General features: G+C 43.5%; 3 protein-coding genes across 3 annotated transcripts; 2 read left to right on the forward strand and 1 right to left on the reverse strand.

The window, feature by feature from the left end:
* The first annotated feature begins 1,439 nt into the window (after nt 1–1,439).
* On the forward strand, nt 1,440–4,666 carry LOC123047183 (shikimate kinase 3, chloroplastic). Its single transcript, XM_044470679.1, has 10 exons — nt 1,440–1,876; nt 2,729–2,775; nt 2,891–2,945; nt 3,038–3,110; nt 3,224–3,311; nt 3,547–3,629; nt 3,706–3,835; nt 3,923–4,001; nt 4,167–4,231; nt 4,311–4,666. The coding sequence occupies exons 1-10, from the start codon at nt 1,663–1,665 to the stop codon at nt 4,362–4,364; spliced, it is 888 nt and encodes a 295-aa protein (XP_044326614.1). The 5' UTR covers nt 1,440–1,662; the 3' UTR covers nt 4,365–4,666.
* A 49-nt stretch (nt 4,667–4,715) lies between these two features.
* On the reverse strand, nt 4,716–13,259 carry LOC123047181 (uncharacterized aarF domain-containing protein kinase At1g71810, chloroplastic). Its single transcript, XM_044470677.1, has 21 exons — nt 12,798–13,259; nt 12,626–12,670; nt 12,497–12,535; nt 12,094–12,264; nt 11,487–11,639; nt 11,264–11,299; nt 10,745–10,788; nt 10,033–10,123; nt 9,896–9,937; nt 9,688–9,796; nt 9,420–9,534; nt 9,230–9,279; nt 9,046–9,124; nt 8,910–8,960; nt 8,607–8,748; nt 8,397–8,441; nt 6,490–6,597; nt 6,369–6,410; nt 5,780–5,959; nt 5,180–5,299; nt 4,716–5,068 (listed from the first exon to the last, which is right to left on the reverse strand). The coding sequence occupies exons 1-21, from the start codon at nt 13,158–13,160 to the stop codon at nt 4,964–4,966; spliced, it is 2,130 nt and encodes a 709-aa protein (XP_044326612.1). The 5' UTR covers nt 13,161–13,259; the 3' UTR covers nt 4,716–4,963.
* A 157-nt stretch (nt 13,260–13,416) lies between these two features.
* LOC123047182 (uncharacterized) lies at nt 13,417–15,846 on the forward strand. Its single transcript, XM_044470678.1, has 10 exons — nt 13,417–13,675; nt 13,769–13,864; nt 14,013–14,087; nt 14,273–14,341; nt 14,492–14,568; nt 14,650–14,738; nt 14,862–14,991; nt 15,092–15,182; nt 15,280–15,345; nt 15,474–15,846. Exons 1-10 carry the CDS (start codon nt 13,517–13,519, stop codon nt 15,591–15,593), a joined length of 972 nt encoding a protein of 323 aa, XP_044326613.1. The 5' UTR covers nt 13,417–13,516; the 3' UTR covers nt 15,594–15,846.
* The last annotated feature ends 6,903 nt before the right edge of the window (nt 15,847–22,749 follow it).

A 22,749-nucleotide genomic window follows, 5' to 3' on the forward strand; every position in this document is an offset into this window, starting at 1 on the left:
GTATTAGAGAGGGGGTGGTCGGCTATGATGACTGCTTCGAGTGCAAAGAGGATGCCGTTGGAAAGATTGGTTTCTCCTCTTATCAGAAATGCACTGCCGCAATCCGAATGCTTGCATACGGAGTGCCCGATGATCTCATTGATGAGTACGTCCGTATGAGCGAGTCTACATGCCTAGAGTCCATGTATAAGTTCTGCAAGGCTGTTATTGCTGTGTTTGGCCCTGAGTACTTGAGAGAGCCGACTCTTGAAGATACATCCCGTTTGTTGGCAATGAATGCCAGCAGGGGCTTCACAGGGATGCTTGATAGCATAGACTATATGCACTGGGAGTGGAAGACGTGTCCTTCTGCTTGGCAATGGCAGTATAGGTCCATGTCAGGGCTTGCACTGGCATACTAGAGATCGTGGCGTCTCAAGATCTCTGGATCTGGCACTCTTTCTTTGGCATGGCCGGATCACACAATGATATCAACGTGCTTCAGCGCTCGCCGGTGTTTGCTAGGCTTGCCGAACGCAACAGCCCACCGGTGAACTTTACTGTCAACGGCCACAACTACGACAAAGAATACTACCTGGGTGACGGTATCTATCCTCAGTGGACCACTATTGTCAAAACAATCCCCAACCCTGTCGGACAGAAGAGGAAAAGATTTGCCCAAGAGCAAGAGAGTGCTAAGAAGGATGTCGAGCGTGCCTTTGGTGTTTTGCAATCTCGATGGGGCATCGTTCGGTATCCTGCTAATACCTGAAGCACGCAGAAACTGTATGAGGTGATGACTGCTTGTGTGATCATGCACAATATGATTGTAGAAGATGAGCGCCCGGAACGTCCGTACGATCAAGGGTTTCAGTTTCGGGGTGAGAATGTTGTGCTTGAGCATGGAGGAGCGGCAACGTTTGAAGAGTTCACCCAATTCCATCGTGACATGCGTGATTGGGAAACTCACACGCAACTGCAAAATGATTTGGTTAAGCATACGTAGGCTCATGTTGGCAACCAACATATGTATATTCTTTATTTGGCTTGCAAAACTGTGTGAGACATTTTTACTTGTATTCAACTTGTAAAACTATGCTATTTTATTCGGTTGAAACTATATTTATTTGACTATATCCATATGTTTGAATGCAAAAGCAATGCAAAAATGAGCTATTTTGTTGAGTAGGGCGGCCAACCGGCTACCAATCCAAATCTAAAACAGGGCGGGCCTCGGGTGGGCGGCCGATCCATACGGACAAAAAAGCGGACAAAACCACCGTTCGTTTGGATCGACCCTATGAAGTTGCTCTCATAGCACAGGAAACTGATCGCTTTTCCTTTTCTTGGGATTTTGTGCTGAAACAGTCCCGGGCTTCTCGACAAGCAACCAAACCAGTGACACCACCACCACCACCCACCCTGCCTCGTGGCATGTATAAAAGCCTCCGCAACGCAACGACAAACCGGCGATCTCCCAACCACCCCTCTACCTCTTCTGTCTCTTCTTCCCTCCACCGCGGCGCCGCCCGCCACGCCACCCGCGTATCCATCAACCACCGTTCCCGCGATGGCCGCCGGCATACTCAACACCCAGCCCTGCCTCTGCTAACCACGGATGATACACGTAGCTCCAGTTAATAACTTCCTGCCGCTCGCCTCGTCTGGCCGGAGGGAGAGGAGATGGACGCCGGCGTGGGTCTCCGGCCGAGGCCCGGTACTGCATGGGCCAAACGACGGAAGCCGCAGGGATTCCCCCCGGCGACAGTGCCGGCGGTGAGGCTCGACCAGAATCCGGCGCGGCGGCCGCTGGTCCTGCGCACCGACGCGGGGAGCCGGAGCACCGATCCCATCCGTGGCGCCAGCCTCAAGGCCCTGTGCTGCCACAAATCGGCAGGTAACCAACCAACCGGTCGTGCTCCTTCTGTCGCATGTCAACTAGTAGGACAATTTCTGCCGCCAACTCGGTGCAACAAAGATTAATATTAGTGCTAGTACACCGGATAAGATGACATTGCCATGTCAATGACGACTCATTGCCACTCATTGCCACGCTTTGTTTAATTAGCGTTCAAGTGGACCATGATGATCTCATCTGCGTGTCGGCCCGTTCCTTTGATCTTTACTTGTCAGCTACCCCTCTGCATAGGGTGTGCGTGGGCTTCTAGGTTGGTAATTAAGCACGCCAGCCTGAGATTGTACGTACCTTTTTTCTGCTTCAGGAAACACCCGAGTAACTAACGTTTGGTACGGCTGTAATTTTTTTCCAGTTTTGGTCTTAAGGGGTGAGTTGTGTGGGAAGATAACTGTACCAAATAATGGCCTTTGTTGCATGGCACGCTTCAGACATGAGAATCATCGAAGGAGCAGACAGAAAGTTAGGACGATTCCGTGCGGATTTCCTAGAGGATCCGCTAATAGTGGTACAATCAGCAATATTAGTTGGGGACCTCGGAAGCTTTTCGTTCCGCATCAGTCACCAGCTGCAAGTAGCCATTGAAATGGACATAAACCTAATCACAGTCACATCAAACAGCCATGAGCTATTTAGATTTTAGTGCCTACATATTTCTGAAAAATTAAGGGATGTATCATGACACTCCAAAGGAATATCATGGATCGCAAATAAGTCCGCAAAGATTGAGTAATCTCTGCAGTATGCTACCCAGGACAAACCATAGAAGTCAAAGAGAGTGCTATCGAGGATGCTATCGAATGATTGTGATCTGACATGCATGCACGATCGCAGGTACTGAGAAAGCCCACTATTCTGCTGATGAGGCTCTCGTACTAAAGGTTAGTAGATAATGCAATGGTGTTGGCCTTTGCAAGTTTACATGGAGAAATTCACACAGTTCATCAACTAACTGCATATTTGTGTTGATATGACTGACCTCCATGTTAACTGCAGCAAAAAGCAGAGGACGTGCTCCCTTACCTGAATGACCGCTGTGTTTATCTAGTTGGTTAGTTCTTACCCCCCACATCAGCTCTATAATTTGAATGGATCCCTTCATTATGCATTGCCTATCTAATATGTGTATGCATTTATATGTAGGAATGATGGGTTCCGGCAAAACTACAGTTGGGAAGATAATAGCTGAAGTACTAGGCTATTCATTCTTTGACAGGTTTGAATTTCTCTTCGATCTGCAGCAACTGCTAAAAGCCAACCAAGATGTTCTTTGAACTAACTTTTGAGTGACCACGGTTTAATAACTTTAGCGGTGTTCTCCCTTCACAGTGATAAGCTGGTTGAGCAGTCTGTTGGCATACCGTCGGTGGCTGAGATTTTTCAGGTCCACAGTGAAGCATTCTTCAGAGATAACGAGGTGTGCGCTTATTTTTCTTAGAGATAATAGCATATAACTCTATTTCTTTCTATCGAGGACTGGAAAATTACTCAAAAATCCTACAGGCAGTTCTTTTTATTCTCTTGCATGATGTAGTTTGCCATCGTCCACCTTAAATATTCATGCTGTCATATAGTAGTGGTCTACAATACTAATCTCGTCTAACCTTTAATCAAGCTTTCTGACATTCTCTTATTTCATTCGACTTCTCAAGAGTGAGGTACTAAGGGATTTGTCGTCAATGCACCGATTAATTGTTGCAACAGGAGGTGGTGCGGTGATACGACCAATCAATTGGTACTGGAAGTGATAGACTAGCTCGAGTTGCTCTTCCAAGGCAAAGCTTACTAAGTTTTTGGCGTGAAATTTGCAGGAGTTATATGAAGAAAGGACTCACTATTTGGTTAGATGTTCCATTGGACGCCCTTGCAAGAAGGATTGCTGCGGTTGGTACTGCGTCACGACCCCTCCTGCATCAGGAATCTGGTGATCCTTATGCAAAGGTAGTTTGCTACTGATGCTCTTATTTATTTCTGCAATTTGAGTTTGGAATGCAGACAGAGGTAATGATTTTTTGTTTTCCCACGCAGGCCTATGCCAAACTTACAGCACTTTTTGAACAAAGAATGGATTCATATGCTAATGCTGATGCCCGAGTTTCCCTTGAAAGTATGTTTCCTAACGAGTTAGATAACACCATTATACGTAATTCTTGTTTCATTCTAGTACTCTGTACTGCTACAAAGGCCTACATGGTCCATCAATATGATGTTTTTTGCTCGCGTTCAGTTTTTACACCATTGCTGACTGTAAATACCATTATCCATAATGCAGATATTGCATTCAAACAAGGACATAATGATGTGAATGTACTTACACCAAGTGCCATCGCTATTGAGGTATTTGAGTATTTCTGACTTGGTTAAGATGATCTTTTGAACCCTGCCTGACTGGGAATTCTACCTTCCGTTCTTGCAGGCATTGCTAAAGATGGAGAGCTTTCTTACTGAGAAGGCCATGGTCAGAAACTGACCAGATCTCGGTGGTTACCAAGAAAGATGACAACCAACGGTTCTTGGTTGCCGTGATGTACATACCTTTGCATAAGACATTCTTCTGATATAGCCAGAGCTATGACAGAGGATAACTTGGGTTTTTACTTGAGTGAACTATATGTGAATAGCTCTAAATTAAGACAATGTTTGTCTTGTCTTTATCTTGCTGCGATTTGATATATGGGATTTGGGAGTAAATAGCTATATCATCGTTAAGTGATATCCCTTGTACATTTTGAAACAACCACAATTTACATCAATATATTACTTTGAGGCAAAGTGCAGTTCTCGAAAATTTTATAATAGCATAGATCTTAACACAAGTATGTACGTTACAGCATGGTAAGGCTGCCTCTTTTTCTTTCGAGATATGTACATGTTCTCTCAATAAAGATGTACAGGGAAAGTATTATCTCCAAAATAATCATGGCTAAGCCAATAGTTAGATCTGACCGATTTGATAATGCTACTGTACTGGAAACAAATCTCCCTATACATCTAGCGTATAGCTAAACAGTTAAAAGGAAAACATTGCAGGAAGCTGAGATTCAAAACCTGTACATGTAGGCTTTAACTTCATATGAACATTCTTCTGATGGTTCTTGCAACAGCACGAGATAAAACAAGATTAGTTAAATCCGCAGGCAGGAGGAGAAACTGCTGTTGGGACTCTGGTGAAAGCTGCATTGGAGGAGTATGTGCAAAAATGAGTTCGTGGAGCTCTGGATTTATAAATACACGCCACATAAATTTTGATACATAATCTCATTCAACCCGTATGTTCCTTCTTACCTCAGGAACGACAGAAAGAACTGGCAGAAACTCTGGAAAAGACCTCATCTCATTTAACACAAGAGACATATCATCTGCGCCATCATCTCCTTTCTCCCCAGTGCTTTCATATCCAGAAGCCTGCAAAACTTGAATGATGAATGCAGGCTACACACATGTGTTGCATCTTGCAATGTCAATAGATCAGCTGGATTTACACGCATCAGAGATGAAGTGCTTTAGCCCATTTTAATATAAAAACCAATGTGTAATCTGAGTATTAGTTTGACACATTGTAGTTAGTTTCAGCTCAAAGAGAACAATTTCACAGATAAACCATTGCAGCACATCACTTAATGTGATTACTGAATCTAATTAGCATGTCGCAAATATAAGCTCCAGACTCTATCTTTTCAGTTAAGTTCAGAATTCATTTCTTTCTGAAAAGGTTCTTTTATCATCATCAGCTTCCTTAGTTATGTAACATACTCTGCTATAAGCTGCATTTTGTGCATTCCATTGACACATAGTGAGAAGTCACGACATTCGAGAAGGCATCCAAGACTACTCTACATAGATCATCATGCTCAGTCGCTCATGAATGTTGAAAGTTTTACTTACCCGTGATGAGTTTTCCTTTTGAGGAGTCTTAGCTACAAGTAGGAGAAGGCGGTAGAGGTTTCTCAAGTTAGTGGCCTCCTCGTTGTTCAGTGATGGTGATGGGGATGGTGCAAATGGCAATCTTGAGGCTGCAGCGGACGTTACAGAACTTAATGTGGCCACTCCAAGTGCATCTAGTCCCTGCAAATTACAGAACTTAATGTGGCTACTCCAAGTGCATCTAGTCCCTTTACCTTTGAATAAAAGGTGTCACTTCGTTTCCAGCATTTCTCAAAAGAGAAATATCATTTCAAGCAAAAATGCATGACAGCAGAGAGAATTCCTTATCTACTAAATAAAACAAAATTAAACATGGAATCACAGGAAGATGACCCACATGAAGTACATCAAAATTTTATATTATATGGAGCCAAATTGCATTTATGCCTTAATTGCAAAGCTACATAACAATTTGTGGAATTTCTTCGCACAAAAATTCAAATTCAAAAGCAAAAAATATATTGTCTGATAGCTATTTCATCAGTTGACACATAAATTCACATGAAGCCAACAGGGCAATGGAAAGTGCACATATAACAAGCTAACTGACCTTAGCAATCTCCTGAAGAAGTAAATCCTTCACAAAGGCACCCTGGAAAGAGTTCAGACTTGGCTAATTATCTGACTGAGTTCGATACTATCAAATAACTACCAATCTATCTCGGTTTTACCTGTTCAGTGAGTGTAAATGACAGCACTTGTTTAATTGCAAATCTTGAACTATCACTTTCATCTTGTTGAGTTCTGACCAAGGTCTGCTCTGTTCTTGCCCGGAGCGACTGTAAGAAGAAAACAAAAACAGTGATGTACCAAGAAGGTAAGAATAAAGTACATAAAACCAGAAAAGTCATACTTCCCACGACCCAACAGTTTGACAAAACTGGCAGATTTCTACCACTTTACAGAATTTAACAGAAGCAATCATCTAGAATCGTATCAGGTATGGAGTGGTAGACGTCAAGACAAGAGCCTCAAGTATGGAGTGGTAGATGTCAAGAGGCCTGGGGACCAGATTATCCTGGTCAAGCTGGTAGTTGGGGACTTAGTTCTCAATGTTATCAGCGTGTATTACTCGCAAGTAGGCCACAATGAGAACACCAAGAGGGGGTTCTGGGAAGGCCTGGAGGACATGGTTAGGAGTGTGCCTATTGGCGAAAAGCTCTTCATAGGAGGAGACCTCAATGGCCACGTGGGTACATCTAACACAGGTTTTGAAGGGGTGCATGGGGGATTTCGCTATGGCATCAGGAATCAAGAAGATGTCTTAAGCTTTGCTCTAGCCTACGACATGATCGTAGCTAACACCCTCTTTAAAAAGAGATAATCGCATCTAGTGACTTTTAGTAGTGGTCAACACTCTAGCCAGATCAGACAGTTAGAGCTATGGAGACAAACCTTGGAATCGAAAGGTTTTAGGCTTAGTAGAACTAAAACCGAGTACATGAGGTGTGGTTCATTACTATTAGGCACGAGGGGGAGGAGGTTACCCTTGATGGGCAGAAGTATACCTTTCAATATTTGGGGTCTATGTTTTTAAAGCGTCCCTAAGGCGACGCCTAGGCGTCGAAGCGCTCCCCCTCCGCTTTGGAAAATCGACCGCTTTGGGCGCCTAGGCGTCCAAAGCGCCCGCCTAGGCGTCCAAAGCGCCCGCCTAGGCGTCGCCTAGGCACCAAAGCGCCCCCCCCCCCCTCCCTAAGGCGGTAAGGCGTCGCCTTAAAAACATAGTTTGGGGTCAATGCTGCAGAAGGATGGTGATATCGATGAAGATGTGAGAAAGCCGGATGGATGAAGTGGCGCCAAGCTTCGGCATTCTTTGTGACAAGAGTGCCAAAAGCTAAAAGGCAGGTTCTATAGGACGGCGATTCGACCCACAATGTTGTATGACGCTGAGTGTTGGCTGGCTAAAAGGTGACGTGTGCAAAGGTGCGCATGTTGAGATAGATGTGTGGCCGCACAAGGAAGGATCAGGTCCGGAATGATGATATACGGGATAGAGCTGGGGTAGCACCGATTGAAGAGAACCTTGTCCAACATCGTCTCCGAAAGCTCCAATGCATAGCGGGCGGCTAAAACGTGCTTATATAATGTCAAGAGAGGTTGGGGTAGACCAAACTTGACATGGGAGGAGTCCGTAAAGAGAGATCTCAAGGACTGGAATATCACCAAAGAACTAGCCATGGACAAGGGTGCGTGGAAACTAGCTATCCATGTGTCAGAACCATGAGTTGGTTGCGAGATCTTTTGAGTTTCAGCTCTAGCCTACCTCAACTTGTTTGGGACTAAAGGCTTTGTTGTTGTTGTAGTCATATCTAGAATCGGTGGCAAGTCGGCACAAGTGTATGCCAAATGGTTAACAACTCGGTGAAAAGAATTTTGAAATTTAATTATAAACCACCATTTGACCATAAGCCAGCAAGAACCAACTGGCTGGTTCCCAAGATGAATATGCTAGAAAGTTGTGTTGCTTTCACATGTCTCAAAGAGGCCTTACATCAAATTTCAAATAATGAACAGTTATTCATGTGAGGACAAATAAAACCATCAACATATGCATATATCTGTGAGGAAATAAACCAACCTCGGTTAACAAAGACTCCAAACGGTCAATCTGGAAAGTGCCATCCTGCAATACATTTTGGTTAAAGAAGACATAAGATGTTCGCTATAACTGGCAGAAGTTGCAGTAGACAAAAAATGAACCTGCAACAAAATGACTTGCTAGCACGATGACACGATCTCATCACAATTCAAAATGTCTGAAGAGTGAAGACAACAAGGAAAAGCAAACCTTATAAAGTAGCGTGTACAATGTTGACCGAAGGTTAGGTGAGTTGTCAGTGAGAACTTTTCTTGCAATCCATGGGTATGAACTGCTCAAGACTTTGTAGTTGGGATTGAAGCTGATTGCAATGCCTTCCAAGACAGCAAGACTGAAAAATCACATGGAAAGCCTCTCAAATGTAACACGCGGATCATTTATAAACCAAGCAGTGTAAATATATATAAAAAACTGCATTCTGCCTTTTTGGAAGCAGTTTGCTAGTTTCCTGTCCATTATAAAATGTATTGACTAATAGCATTATTGAAGTACCTTCGGATTACAAGAGAGAAGTATGAAGGTATCTGGAACTTGAATTTATACCTGAAACAAGGTTAGCTCTAGTTAATGAAACAAACTTATCGAGGGTTTGCACTACATTCCTTTTTGCATAAACTAAGATCAGTACATTGTTTGCCCAAGATTCCCTGACAGATCTCCAAAGCTTATATTTTGAACTCCTTTGTTAACTGCACTTTCAAATACACCTGAAATGGCAAACACAGAATAAAGAGTGATATGCAAGATGGGCATGTCTTAAAATTAATTACATTTCTTAATATTAGAGTGACATTCGTCTGAAGCTGGAGTACCTGTCAATGCCTTTGTCACTTCATCTTTCTGAGCAGTTGCAGGAAGCAAACTAAAAGAGATTTAAAGGCAGGTCAGATCTACTTAGTTATGGTGATATCCAGCAAGAAAAAAGGAAGTTATTTCTGACAACTGGCATCCATCTGCATGCACAAAATTTCGTAAGCTTAGTGATATCAGTGTTTTTCTTACCCAAGAGTAACAAAATCTTTTGCTAAACCATCAAAATCCCGGTTAACAAGATGTAGACAAGCTTCAATAAATCCATCACGGAGTTCTTGTCGGAATTCTCCCATCATTCCAAAATCTGCATAATGAATAGAGTTTAGAGTATTTGAATTAGCTAGACATATGGCTTCATGTAATTGATTGTGAAGCAAGGAAGCAAATTAGGGACCCGATGGTAACTAAGATTTTAAAGTGGGTAAGCTATGTAGGAATAGTACAGCAAAACAATTACCTAAGTATGCTAGCTTCCCATCAACTGTGCGTAGAAGATTTCCAGGATGTGGGTCTGCATGATAAAATCCATATTCCAAAAGCTGGGAAAGTGAACAGTATACTCCAACCTACAATGTAGCAAATCCCAGCAGATCTAATTCGTAAGAGTGTTTACTGAGCTCCAATATTTACTTGATTTACTCGAGTCCTGATTTGCGCTGCTTTACCTCAACCAGATATTGATCTCTAACTTCAGACAACCTTTCCCCCTACAAGGTCACACTACAGTAAGTCAATAAGTAGTTATTTTTGCAACATTGTGCATGTTTGGTTGCTAACAAGTGAATAAAATCATAGACTGCACCTCAACCCATTCCATGATAAGGACTCGTCTTCTCGTCTGCTCCAGATACATTTCTGGAACCATCACATCTCTAAGTTTCCCATATAATTCCCTGATACAGAAAGGAAGGTACAGGGTTAATATTTGATGCTATAATACAAATATCAAGCTTGTATATTGTTCTTGCCACAAAAACAAAGAATTTGCAAAACCTCTGAAATATGAGAGAATCCTCAGTTCTTAATTATCCACCTTCAGAATATATCTCCATACTCTTAAACATAGTTTCCATGTGCTAAGTTGCAAATGTAATTCTAAGATCAGTTGTCCATCACAAATTTGGGTATAACAAAGTACACACATTTTTTTATATTCTAGTGGAATGGTCAGAGTATTTGAACAAAATCCTAGTTAGTGGGTGTTCTGGAGGCAACTAGCCGGTTTGGTGATTGCAAGGGCTTAGATAACAGATGACCATATGATATGTCCGTAAACTTATAAAATGGTTTGAACTGCAACTCCACCCAAATTACTTGTGCTCAATTATCTATGTTGACTGTTTTTCCGAAATATTGACCGACATAGTGATAATATTAGATGGAGTAATTAAACAAGATTTTGGCTTGTAAATGAAGAAGCAAATGAACAAGTAACTGAAAATATTGACTGAAATAGTGATCATATTGGATGAAGTAATTGAACAAGATTTTGGCCTGTAAATGAAGAATGCAACCTGAACTTAAGTCCATTTCTCGCTTCTTCTCTATAATCCATCTCCTGCATCAAATGCGATTTACCTGTATTCAATGTGAAGCTCTAAGAATATGCTCATAACTTTCTAAAAAAATATCAAGATTTGCTAATATAGTTTTGCAAGTGACAGAAGCTGACTTGCTAATATAACTGTCCAGAATGCTTGGAACTTTAGCTAAAATGTTTTGCTTGCTTCCTCTCTGAAGTCTGATCCACAACCTAATTTGGATGATGCTTCCATAATAATTTTCTAGCTAGCTTTTATCTTCTATAAATAGTCCACTGAAAAAATGCTTAAAAGAATACTTCTGAATGACTCTAACTGACAGTTACTTTCCTACCTCTACCTGACCTAATCTTATGCCAACACCTTCATACACATTATCGCCAAATTGAGTACTTCATATATGACATGAGTAGAAGTAATCAAGTAAAAGAACAATAAGTACATACATAAATTTACCAAAAGATACTATATGAGCATGCATAGAAAAGTTACCCGAAATAAACTTGACGCCCATTCATCAAGGACAGCCTGCACGTAAGGTAACAAATATATACGATCACAAAATAATAAAATATAAATATGACCAGAAAAAGGCTAGAAAATAGGACAGTAGAAAATTTATTTAAAGAGGAGAACTCTCTCTTCTTTTTCCATTTGCTTGGCTTTGTATCTTTAAAAGAGGAAAACTGGAAAGCATATAGGAGTCTGGCCTTACCTGAAGGTCTGTGTTGAACTTGCCAACCTTCCTGGCAACACCAGCGAGGAACCTCAAGATATAGATATCCAAGGAAATTACGGCTTGGACTCCAGGCCTTTGTACTTTTACGGCAACTAACTTCCCATTGGAACGTAACCTAGCCTGGTAAACCTGCAACAGTAAGAATATAACATGTCATATCATCCAAAATGAGAACAACTGACAGATGGCCATACACTCGAGGAAGTTCATGGTTAATTGGTACGGATCTGAAACATCGTGAAGTTCTGAGACTCTCATGGTCCCCATCCTACTAGTTTGTTCATTTTCCTATTAGCTGCTTCCAACCTGCTAATCTATGAAAGTAGGTCCTTGTAATTACTTTAGGGAGGTGTATAGGCATACAGAACACTAAGTTGCATATCAGATTTCGTGCTTGAAATTTCAAAATAAACAAGGGGGACAGTTATCATGCAGCTGAACTCAACTATATAAGCAAAACCGACTGGAAACAGTCATGGGCCATTGCTCTGATTCTGTAGCTAAAATTACGAAGGTCCGGTTATTAAGTCGCGAGAGAAGGCAATTGAATCCTTGATTCATTACAAAATGATAGAAAACAGACCTGCCCAAGAGATGCAGCAGCAACAGGCACTGGTGACATTTCAGAGAAAATCATGTCGAGTGGCATCTGAAGCTCCTTTTCTATAATATCGAAAGCAAGCTCAGTGGAAAATGGTGCTATGCGGTCTTGAAGTAGTGAAAGTTCATCGAGGTATGCAGGAGGAATCACATCCTGCAGCAAATGAAACAAAGGTAGTCACATCCATGCCCCGTCAGCCAACAATGATTTGAAAGGGGATAACTAAGCGCCTTCTCTACGGTTTAAATCAGTGCTGCTGTCTGAAGATGGTGCACAGATAGTCATCATTTGACAGTTCACGACATGCCATTCACCAAACAAGTAAAATTCGAGGTCGAATCACAACTGACGAAGATGCAACGACTAGTTGGCTGGTGAAGCTCACCGGCCGTGAGGAAACTGCTTGTGCGATCTTCACAAATGCCTGTCATGAACAGAGCAGCAAGGCGTTAATCACCATCGCCTACACATGGACGAGGGCATGCACAAGCATGCGTTCGAAGAGGAAGCATACCGGGCCAAGCTCCAGTAGAATCCTCCTGAGCTGAGCAGCCCTGACCTGCATTTACATCACCAAAGTCATCCCGTGAACCAAACAGCAGCAAGGAATTTAATCAAACAGTGGCCGTGCGCGTGACCAAAAGCGACCGGTCGTGACGCGAGGCGGGGCGTACGCGTACGCGTACCTCGAACATGTCGTCGGCGCGGTCGTTGAGGCTGTCGAGGTAGCGCAGAGCGAACCAGCGGCCGAAGGAGGTCCCGATCTGCAGCGAGCGGCGGAGCACGAGGAGCGGGCGGCGGCCGTACACTCTAGCGATGCCGGGGATGTCGTACGCGGTGGGGAGGTCCCCCTCGGTCGCCAGCCCCTCCTCGAACAGGTACCCCGAGCACCTGGTGAAGGCGTCCTCCTCCGAGACACCACCGGCGCCGTAGGCGGAGGCGGCGCGAGGACGCGGCGGGCGCCTCCGAGGCCGCGGCCCCAGGGCCGCGGGCCTGGCCCGCAGGGCCGGGGCAGGGAGCGTGAGCGGGAGCGGGCGGAGGAGAAGCATCCGGAGGCGCGGAGGGAGGGCTCGCCGGGGGTTCGTCGGGGACGGGAGACCGGACTGCCGAGCCCGAGAAAGATTGGGCGCCAAGGAGAGGAGGGAGTGGTTTCCAACGGCCGTGGTTTATTTGCGGCGCAGGATTTTCCGGGGACGGGGGACGGCATTTCCAAACGTGCGGCCCGGATCTGCCGCTGGACGCCGCGCGGGGAAGATCGTGCGGCGCACGGCGCGACACGCCGACGCCGATCAAAAGATCGAACGGGAGAAAACTGCGAGACGTGGCGGGTGCCGGGCTCTGGATTCTGAAGCTGTGTTATCCGCTTCGCTTGGCGGTCGGCAGCGGCAGAAGAAAGAAGAGAGGCATGGCGATCGTGGCAGGTCTCGTCGCGCCCGCCGCGAAACCTCTCGGGCTCTCCGGCGCGGGGCGGCAGCACCGGCGTGGCTGGCGCGTCGCGGTGGCGTCCTCCTCGGCGGCGGCGTCCGGGGTGGACCTCAAGGCGCTCGGGGCCGCCATCGATAAGGTGAATGAGACACGCCTGCAGTTGCTGCTGAACCCGTAGGAAAGCAAGCTGAGCAGAACCGAGCTGACGATGGGTTTTGCGTGGGCGGTGCAGAAGGACGGCGACGAGGCCAGGCAGGCGCTGGACCAGCTCAAGGAGCTCGGCTGGGCGAAGCGGTGGAGCTCGCAGCCCTACATGTCCCGCCGCACGGTCAGTCGCCGCCACGCGCCACTCCTTGCATCTAACATTTGGAATTCGCGCTTTGCGAATATGTCATAGTGTTCGATACTTGGATCAATGTGGTGTGTGGTGCTCCAACTGATGAACCTTGCTTGTTTTCTGAACTGTGTGTGAGCAGACGTCTCTGAGGGAGCTCACCAACCTCGGGATCAAGAACGCCGAGAACCTCGCGATCCCGAGCGTTAGAAACGATGTAAGGCCTGCTCCACAACTGAAAGATTATTTGTGATCCCAAGGTGCAAGGGAGCATGATGTTCACTTGTGGAAATATTGGCACTTCAGATTTCAGATGCAGAATATTGGCATCGTCAGAGCTAAATTACATTGCATTGTTCAGAATGTAGCCCTGCATTTGATTTGCTCTGATCATGCATGCAGGCAGCGTTTCTGTTCACGGTCGTCGGCACCACCGGATTCCTGGCCGTCCTTGCAGGCCAGCTCCCCGGGGTACTACTTCCCTCCTGCCTCCCTTTCCATAAGTACTGAAACAGTCCACTGAACCATTGAGTTCTCTGCAAAAGTTTGTCATGTTATGTTCCATCTGAGCTTAATAGATTGCAACAGATCGTCTGAACTTCAGGAAATTGTTTTTCTCAGGATTGGGGCTTCTTCGTTCCCTACTTGACCGGAAGCATTTCCTTGGTAGTACTAGCCATCGGAAGTATATCCCCAGGGTATGTTTGAATGTTTCATCAGAGTACTAATTTGCATGCTCAGAGAGAAAAACAGAGCTAATGTTGCAACTATCACCGCAGTCTTCTGCAGGTTGCAATTGGTTCTTTTTCTGCAGTTTTCCCTGACTACCAAGAGAGAATTGCTAGGCATGAAGCTGCTCATTTTTTGGGTAGGTGCTCTCTCTTTCTCTGCAGCAACAGTGAATGTGCAGCTAGGAACTTGCTAACTGTAAAGCTCTCCTTGTGTCTGCAGCCATGAACTTACTGACTATAATGCTCTCCTTGTGAATCAGTTGCCTATTTGACTGGGCTACCTATTCTGGGGTACTCTTTGGACATTGGGAAGGAGCATGTTAATCTCGTTGATGATCAGTTACAGAAGCTGCTATACAGCGGTCAGCTTGATCAAAAGGAAGTGGACAGGTAACTCTTGAGTTAAGCTACTGAATGGCATGTGTAATTTTTGTGTAATATGATGAGAGATATGAGAGGCTACTGACTGACATGTATATTCTGTCACCAGGTTAGCTGTGATCTCCATGGCCGGGCTGGCTGCTGAAGGTCTGCAGTACGACAAGGTCGTCGGCCAATCAGCCGACCTCTTCACCCTTCAGGTGATCTCTACTGCTGATCCATCAGCTCCTTTTGGCCTCAGCATTTCCACTGATTTCACCTGAAGAATTCATCCCTGCCTGCCTATCTGCATTGCAGAGGTTCTTGAACAGGACTAAGCCGCCGCTGGGCAAAGCACAGCAGCAGAACCTTACGAGATGGGCGGTGAGTTGTAGCATCAGTTATTACTTATTACCCATCGTCTTGCTCTGAAGCGAAGTCGCAGAAGAGAAAACCTGCTGCGTACAAACATTTTGGGATTGATGCGACGAATTGTGTTTGGCTTTTTGCAGGTGCTGATTGCCGCCTCGCTTCTGAAGAACAACAAGGCGGCGCACGACGCCCTGGTGTCCGCCATGTCGCAGAAGGCCACCGTGCTCGGGTGCATCGAGGCGATAGAGAACGCCTCCTGATCACGGTGTGATGAACCTGGGTGCCCTAACATGGTTGAGGTAGCTATATATTGTTGAAAAGAGGGAAAGATATATATCTAATCAAGCACGGGAAGAAACGGTGTTCTTTTTTACTTGTGTGTATGTCTGTCTGAAACACAACTTTCTGTGCCTCGCTGTTTAGCAGTAGTTGACTGAGGCGTCCCTCGACAGTCAACATGCTCGCTGTTGGCTGTTCTAAAAAAAGAAGAAGAAGAAAAACAATGTTGTTGTCTGCTGAAGGCTGACTGAACTTTGTACAGATATAGAGAACCGTAAGCGGAAGACAAAAAACAAAAAAGAAACTTTGTGAAAACCAAATGCGCGCACTGGAAGTCGAGGGTACAATACAATTTTGTTGTTCAGACCTATTGATTGATTGCATTTTTGTTTGCACTCACAGTATTCAGTACTCTTCCTAGCCACAGATGATGCAACTCGAGGGTCTCGAAAAAGGAAGAAACAGACGCGGTAACTGAAACGACACTCAAATATAAATGACGATGATGAAACATCACATGATAATAGTGCAGATGATTTCTTATACATTTAACATATTCCCAGGATGCAATACGTGATTCGAGTTTTACATTATTCAGTAGTTCTATGTACTAAGGTTACATCTAAAACTTAAGGAGGTAACCCGCAACAAACGCCTTTCGTAGTTGACGGAAACGTCTCCTTTCACTGAAAGATACATCGTCGAAAGGCCTGAAATAAATCTGGAAAATGCGAGCAACAGTGTCAAGTCTAGGACTTGAATCCTGTTGCGATGGGGATACCACTATCATCTTAACCATCTAACCACAGATTGATTTGCAATAGTCCTGGATATTATCTATTGCATTGTTGTGATTTAAAATATATAGAGCGTGCATGTGGGCATGGGCCACTGGCAAACTACCACCAACCCGCACCCAACAGACCAAGCAGTAGCGGAAGATGTAATTTGATGTTAAATTGCTAGGCATTCCATGATATCTAAAATTATCTAGGCACTCCACCGAAATACCGTAGAGACCCCTGACAATTTATTTGCAAGATAGATACGCTCTAACACGCTCTAGAAAGTTTTGTAGATCAATAATGATCCTATGGAAAAGGATACACACACATACACAAGGGTTATAATATTGGTTTGTTGTGTTTTAGTTGAAACGCATTGTGATAACAGACTCTTTAAACATTCTAAATTAAAAGAAAAGAAATGGGACAACAACAATTGCAGTTTAGCGCTATAAAATATATTTATAGGATAAATATTAGAGAACATAACACATATATAGCTACATGCATGAGCGTGTTTACATTGTTCATTCTATTTGTTATATCCAAAAAAATAAGTATTTAAGATATATCAAATGATGTACATCGATGGAAATAACATATCTTTAACTAGGTGAGTTATTATGAAATAAAAAAGTTCAGTATAAATAGGTGTTTAGCCTATAATGATTAGTCTAATCTTCCCAACGTCTTGGGCTCTATCGCATAATCTTGGCAGTAATCTTGTTTCTAATAAGACCTGTTTGTTTTATAGTATCATTATCGCGTAATCTAATTACAAAATGTGAGGAGGGTCATCTACCTAGTAGTTTTACTTATATGTTATTTACATGAGAAAGACCAGTTTAACATACAAATGTTAGGACCAAATTGAACATAGAATGAATAAACAGCTATTTTTTTTTAAAATAATACTTTTTTTATTAATTTTCATAAATATTACGCTGGATAAAAAAATTCAAAAATAATACACCGTCGGCCCGCTGCAGGCCGACTGGGCCTAGTCGGCCCACAGCAGGCCGATTGGATTCCAGTCGGCCTAGGCCAGCTGTTGGCCCACTGTGGGCTGATTGGGTCCTGTCGGCCCACTGTGGGCCGATTGGAGCTAATTGGCTCGCCGTGGGCTAATTGTTTTTGCAAAAAAAGTAGGCATAAAAAATATATGTTTAAAAAAATGTTAATCATGTAATTAAAAAAATGTCAAACATGTATAAAAAAATGTTCCTGATGTATACAAAAAATGTACAATATATATGCAAAAAAGTTGACATAAACAATATGTTTTAAAAAGTGTTAAGCATGTACTTAAAAATTGTTAAATGTGTGTATAAAAAATGTTCCTTATTTATACAAAAAATATAGAATGTGTATGAAAAAAAGTTAACACCAAAAAAATATGTTTGAAAAATATGTTTGAAAAGTTGACATTTTTTCAAATACATGATTAAAAATTGTTAAATGTGTGTATAAAAAATGTTCCTTATCTATATAAAAAAATATAGAATGTGTATGAAAAAAAGTTGACACCAAAAAAATATGTTTGAAAAAAATGTTTTAGTTCCATAAAAAAGAGCAACCAATCATACTTAGGTCCGTGATGCTCCCATACTGGATCCGGAGCTGGAACATTTTTTTATACACGTTTAACCTTTCATTCCAATACATGAAACATTTTTGTGTACTCGTTGAACATTTTTCCAAATACATGATTGACATTTTTTTTCAAACATATTTTTTTGGTGTCAACTTTTTTTCATACACATTCTATATTTTTTGTATAGATAAGGAACATTTTTATACACACATTTAACAATTTTTAAATACATGATTAACACTTTTTAAAACATATTTTTAGTCAACTTTTTTGCATATATATTGTACACTTTTTGTATACATCAGGAACATTTTTTATACGCGTTTAACATTTTTTAAATACATGATTAACATTTTTTAAACATATATTTTTTATGCCTACTTTTTTTGCAAAAACAGTTAGCCCACAGCGAGCCAATTAGCTCCACTCAGCCCACAGTGGGCCGACAAGACCCAATCAGCCCACAGTGGGCCGACAGGGGCCAGTCGGTCAGGTGTAGGCCGATTGGAATCCAATCGGCCTGCTGTGGGCCGACTAGGCCCAGTCGGCCTGCAGCGGGCCGACGGTGTATTATTTTTGAAAAAAATTCACCCAGCGTAATATTTATGAAAATTAATAAAAAAATGTATTATTTAAAAAAATAGCGAATAAACAACTAGTATATGCACCGTGCTACACATTAGGGCCCATTGTATATACTAAAATAAAATAGAAACAATTATTTTATCTCAATGGAACAACCACCATTTCTCTTATTCGTTTTGATCTTCCATTTTCTTATTATTTTGCAATGTCACCATCTTTAGGTAAAAAGGTGTATGAGGAAAGGCCTGATCTTCACGACATAGAATCGTTTAACGAAGGGGACAACTAGCTATGAGCAGGCAAGTAAGAAAACAAGAGATTGTGTCCCGACGAGGAGGATACCAACCGTAGCCTACAATCCAAACATTCATCAATCCACAATCTGCAAAGGTATCCCAGATAAGCCCACGCAATCACGCTCGAGACGTGGAGCGCGGAATAGATGCAATCGGCAAGGGAAATCATGAACACTAACCCACAACCACGCTCAAGTCGTGGAGCATGGATTAGGAGCAACTCCACAAGGGATCACGAGAATAAGGGCTAGCAAGAACTCTCCAAACTCAGGATGAGTCTATTTCTTTGTTCTGAAATCTCAAATGCCAAAAGTCGTCTCGCAAGAAGAGCACTAGCCTATTTATACTAGGGACAACTCCCCTTGGATATGTATGAAAATGAAAGAGTTTTAGAACCAGCTAAGTTGTGAAAAGGATTAACAAATTCTTTAGCCGATGCATGGCTGATTTGCGAAGGTGATAACCCATAAGTGTAGGGAATTAGTTGTAGCATTTTTGATAAATAAGAGTGTCGAACCCAACAAGGAGCTAAAGGTAAAACTAGTATTTTCTCAAGTTCTATCGACCACCGATACAACTCTACGCACACTGAGTTTGCCTTACCTAGAACAAGAAATAAAACTACTTTACGAGAATTAGAAGATAGCTTTGCAAGATAGTAAATAATTAGTTGTTGTTTAAATAAAAGTACAATAAAGAAGAGAGTTTTGGATAACAATGAGAAATGGATTGTACCTAGGCAATTGAATATGACACGATAGTGATACTCATAACACTTATGAGGAACAAACTTAAGCTAACATATTTTCTGTACTTGGATCACATGTTCTTATGATTGGAACTCAGGCAAGCATCCGCAACTAGGAAATATCTTTAAGGTAAAACCTAACCATAGCATTAGGTAAAAATCCCCTTTGATCCCATATGCAATAGCTCATGAACTCGGGTTTAGGCTTGTAGTTACTCCCACAACCCACTATAAGCAATTCATTAACATATTGCAACACCCTACAGCGGGGATCGCACACGCGTGCGCGACACTGCGGGCACCATAGGACAGCATCATAATAACATACAACTCATATCAACCATATCATACCACAATTAGCATAGGACAAAAAGAAACTATTCAAACACAATAGAGGTGCAACACATCATTGGATAATAATATATAGCATAGATCATCATGTTCAAGTAGAGATTACAGAGGGGTGAGAGAGGTTACACCGCTGCATAGAGGGGGAGGATTTTGGTTATGACGACAGCAAAGTTGTTGGAGTAGATCGTCGTCACCATGGTTTCCCCGTCGGCGCTTCGGCACCATCGGGGGAGAGAGCTTCCCTCCTTATTCTTGCTTGGCCTTCCCCTAGATAGGGGAAGGGTTCCCCATCTATTCCTTGGCCGCCATGCCTCCTAGTGGGCAGGAGCCCCTCCAAGAGTGGATCTCTCTCTCTCTCTCTCTCTCTCTCTCTCTCTCTCTCTCTCTCTATGTGTGTGTGTGTGTGTGTGTGTGTGCACGCGCGTGCGTGTTTTCTTCTATGTTTTGCAGTAGGGTTTCTGGCTGAACACTGTTTCTTTTATAGCCAGAGTTCCGTAACTTCGATTAAGCTGAAACTTTGAGGGGATTTTGTCAAAAAATTAGCTTCCTTGCGGTCGAACGAGAGCCAAACCGACATACTTGGGTGCCCATAAGCCTACCTGGCGCGACCTGGGGGCTAGGCTTGTGGGGCCCACGGTCCTCGTCTTGTGTTCATTCTTGCGCCCAAAAATTAGATATATTCTACAAAAAATCATCGTAATTTTGCATCGTGTTTGGACCTTCCTAGATATGGATTTTATGCAAAACCAAAAACACGAAAAAAAACAGGAAATGGCACTGAGCACTAGATTAATAGGTTAGTCTAGAAAAATAATATAAATTGTTGCCAAAAATATGTAGAAGTGGTATGATAATAACATGAAACAATCAAAAATTATAGATACGTCGGAGACGTATCAACATCTCCAAGCTTAATTCCTGCTCGTTCTCGAGTATGTAAATAATAAAACAGAGATATTTTTTATGCGGCATGCAACCTAGCACAATCATGATGGAGATAATTAATTGTGTTATGAACTTGGGACACAAATTATTCAAGGCAATAGTCTATCAATTTGACACATGAGCAATAATACACAAGCATACAGATGAACAATCATTGCCTTTCAAAATATCAAAGTTAAAGAAAGTAATCTTGCAAACATTTAATTATAATAGTCATGGCAAGCTCAGTCTTCCTAGTAAAAAGATATAAATTCATGAACTAATCCAGGCGCCAAATCAAGTCACTTGTCAAAATTTGTGAAATTGGCACTTCAGAATTCAGATGTAGAATATTAGCATTGTCAAAGCTAAATTATATTGCATTGTGTTATGGACCTCGATCTTGGGTTGGAGGAAGGAGAGGAAGGAAGGGGAAAGGGGATCGGCCGAGGAGGACGAAGGTCAGCTCCGTTTCTCCCTTCAGATTTGATTACAATAATTCTTGATGCCCTCGCCAACTCACCCACTCGCTATATAACCAGGAACGCAGGCCACACCACCCATACCACTCACTAGGCCTCACGCTCGGCCCACGGGTCAGTCCGACCAGGCCCACCAGCCATCCACTCAGCTCCCTCCGGGTGCAACGGCGCAGCCGTGCCACTGACCAGTGGGGTCACGCCAGCAGCCGTGACAGTCCCCCGCTCTTGAGAGCCGCCTTGTCCCCAAGGCGGAGAGCGCGGGAAATGCAACGGGAGAAGTTCTGGATCCTCCCACATCGAGAGCACGCCAAGCAGGCCGTCCCACTTGATGCGTAGACGCAGCTTGGAGCCGCCTCCTACACGAACCATCTTCTCTTCTAGGATGGACTCTAGTTCATGCTCCGCCTGTAAAATAGCATTGTCAGGGGGTAATGTATCACTTACGGGAACCACGTCTCCTTCCGCCTTCTTCAGTTGTGACACATGCACCACGTTGTGGATCTTGCTTGAGGACGGCAACTGCAGCTTGTACGCCACCGCGCCCACTCTTGCGATGACCCGGTAAGGTCCAAAGTAGCGAAACGCCAGCTTCTGGTGCGGACGTTGGGCCACTGACGACTGGATGAAAGGTTGCAGTTTCAACAGTACGCATCCCCCACCTAAAATTCTCTGTCAGTATGTTTTTTGTCTGCTTGAGCCTTCATCCGGTCTTGCGCTTTTTTGAGTTGCTGTTGCAAGTGCTGCACCATGATCTGGCGCTCTTGTAACCACGCCGCCAAGTCAGGTACTGAACACTCATCCACTTGTGCGATCCCGAATTCCCTGGGAAGATGCCCATAGATTACCTCGAATGGTGTCCGTCCGAGAGTCGAATGGAACGAGGTATTGTACCAATATTCCGCCAGAGCCAGCCATTTGGACCAATTGCCAGGACAGGAATGAACTGCACATCGGAGATAGCTTTCCAGGCATTGATTGACCCTCTCGGTCTGCCCGTCCGTCTGCGGGTGATAAGAGGAACTGAGTCGTATGTCAGTTTTGCAGAGGCGAAAGAGCTCCTGCCAGATGTTGCTTGTGAATATCTTGTCCCTATCCGAGATGATTGACAATGGCAGTCCATGGAGCCAAAATATCTCACGCATGAAGAGTTTGGCCACTTGCAAGGCAGTGAACGGGTGGGACAATGGCACGAAGTGAGCGTACTTGGAGAACTTATCCACCACGACAAGAATGGTATCATGCCCGCCCGAGCGCGGTAGTGCTTCAATGAAATCCATGGATATGACAGCCCACAGCTTCTTGGGGATGGGAAGCAGTTGAAGCAACCCCGCAGGTGATATTCTCTCCGTTTTCGCCTGTTGACAAACCATGC

The sequence above is a fragment of the Triticum aestivum genome, chromosome 2B, assembly GCF_018294505.1.
Source record: "Triticum aestivum cultivar Chinese Spring chromosome 2B, IWGSC CS RefSeq v2.1, whole genome shotgun sequence".
In the NCBI taxonomy this organism is placed as follows: Eukaryota; Viridiplantae; Streptophyta; class Magnoliopsida; order Poales; family Poaceae; genus Triticum; species Triticum aestivum.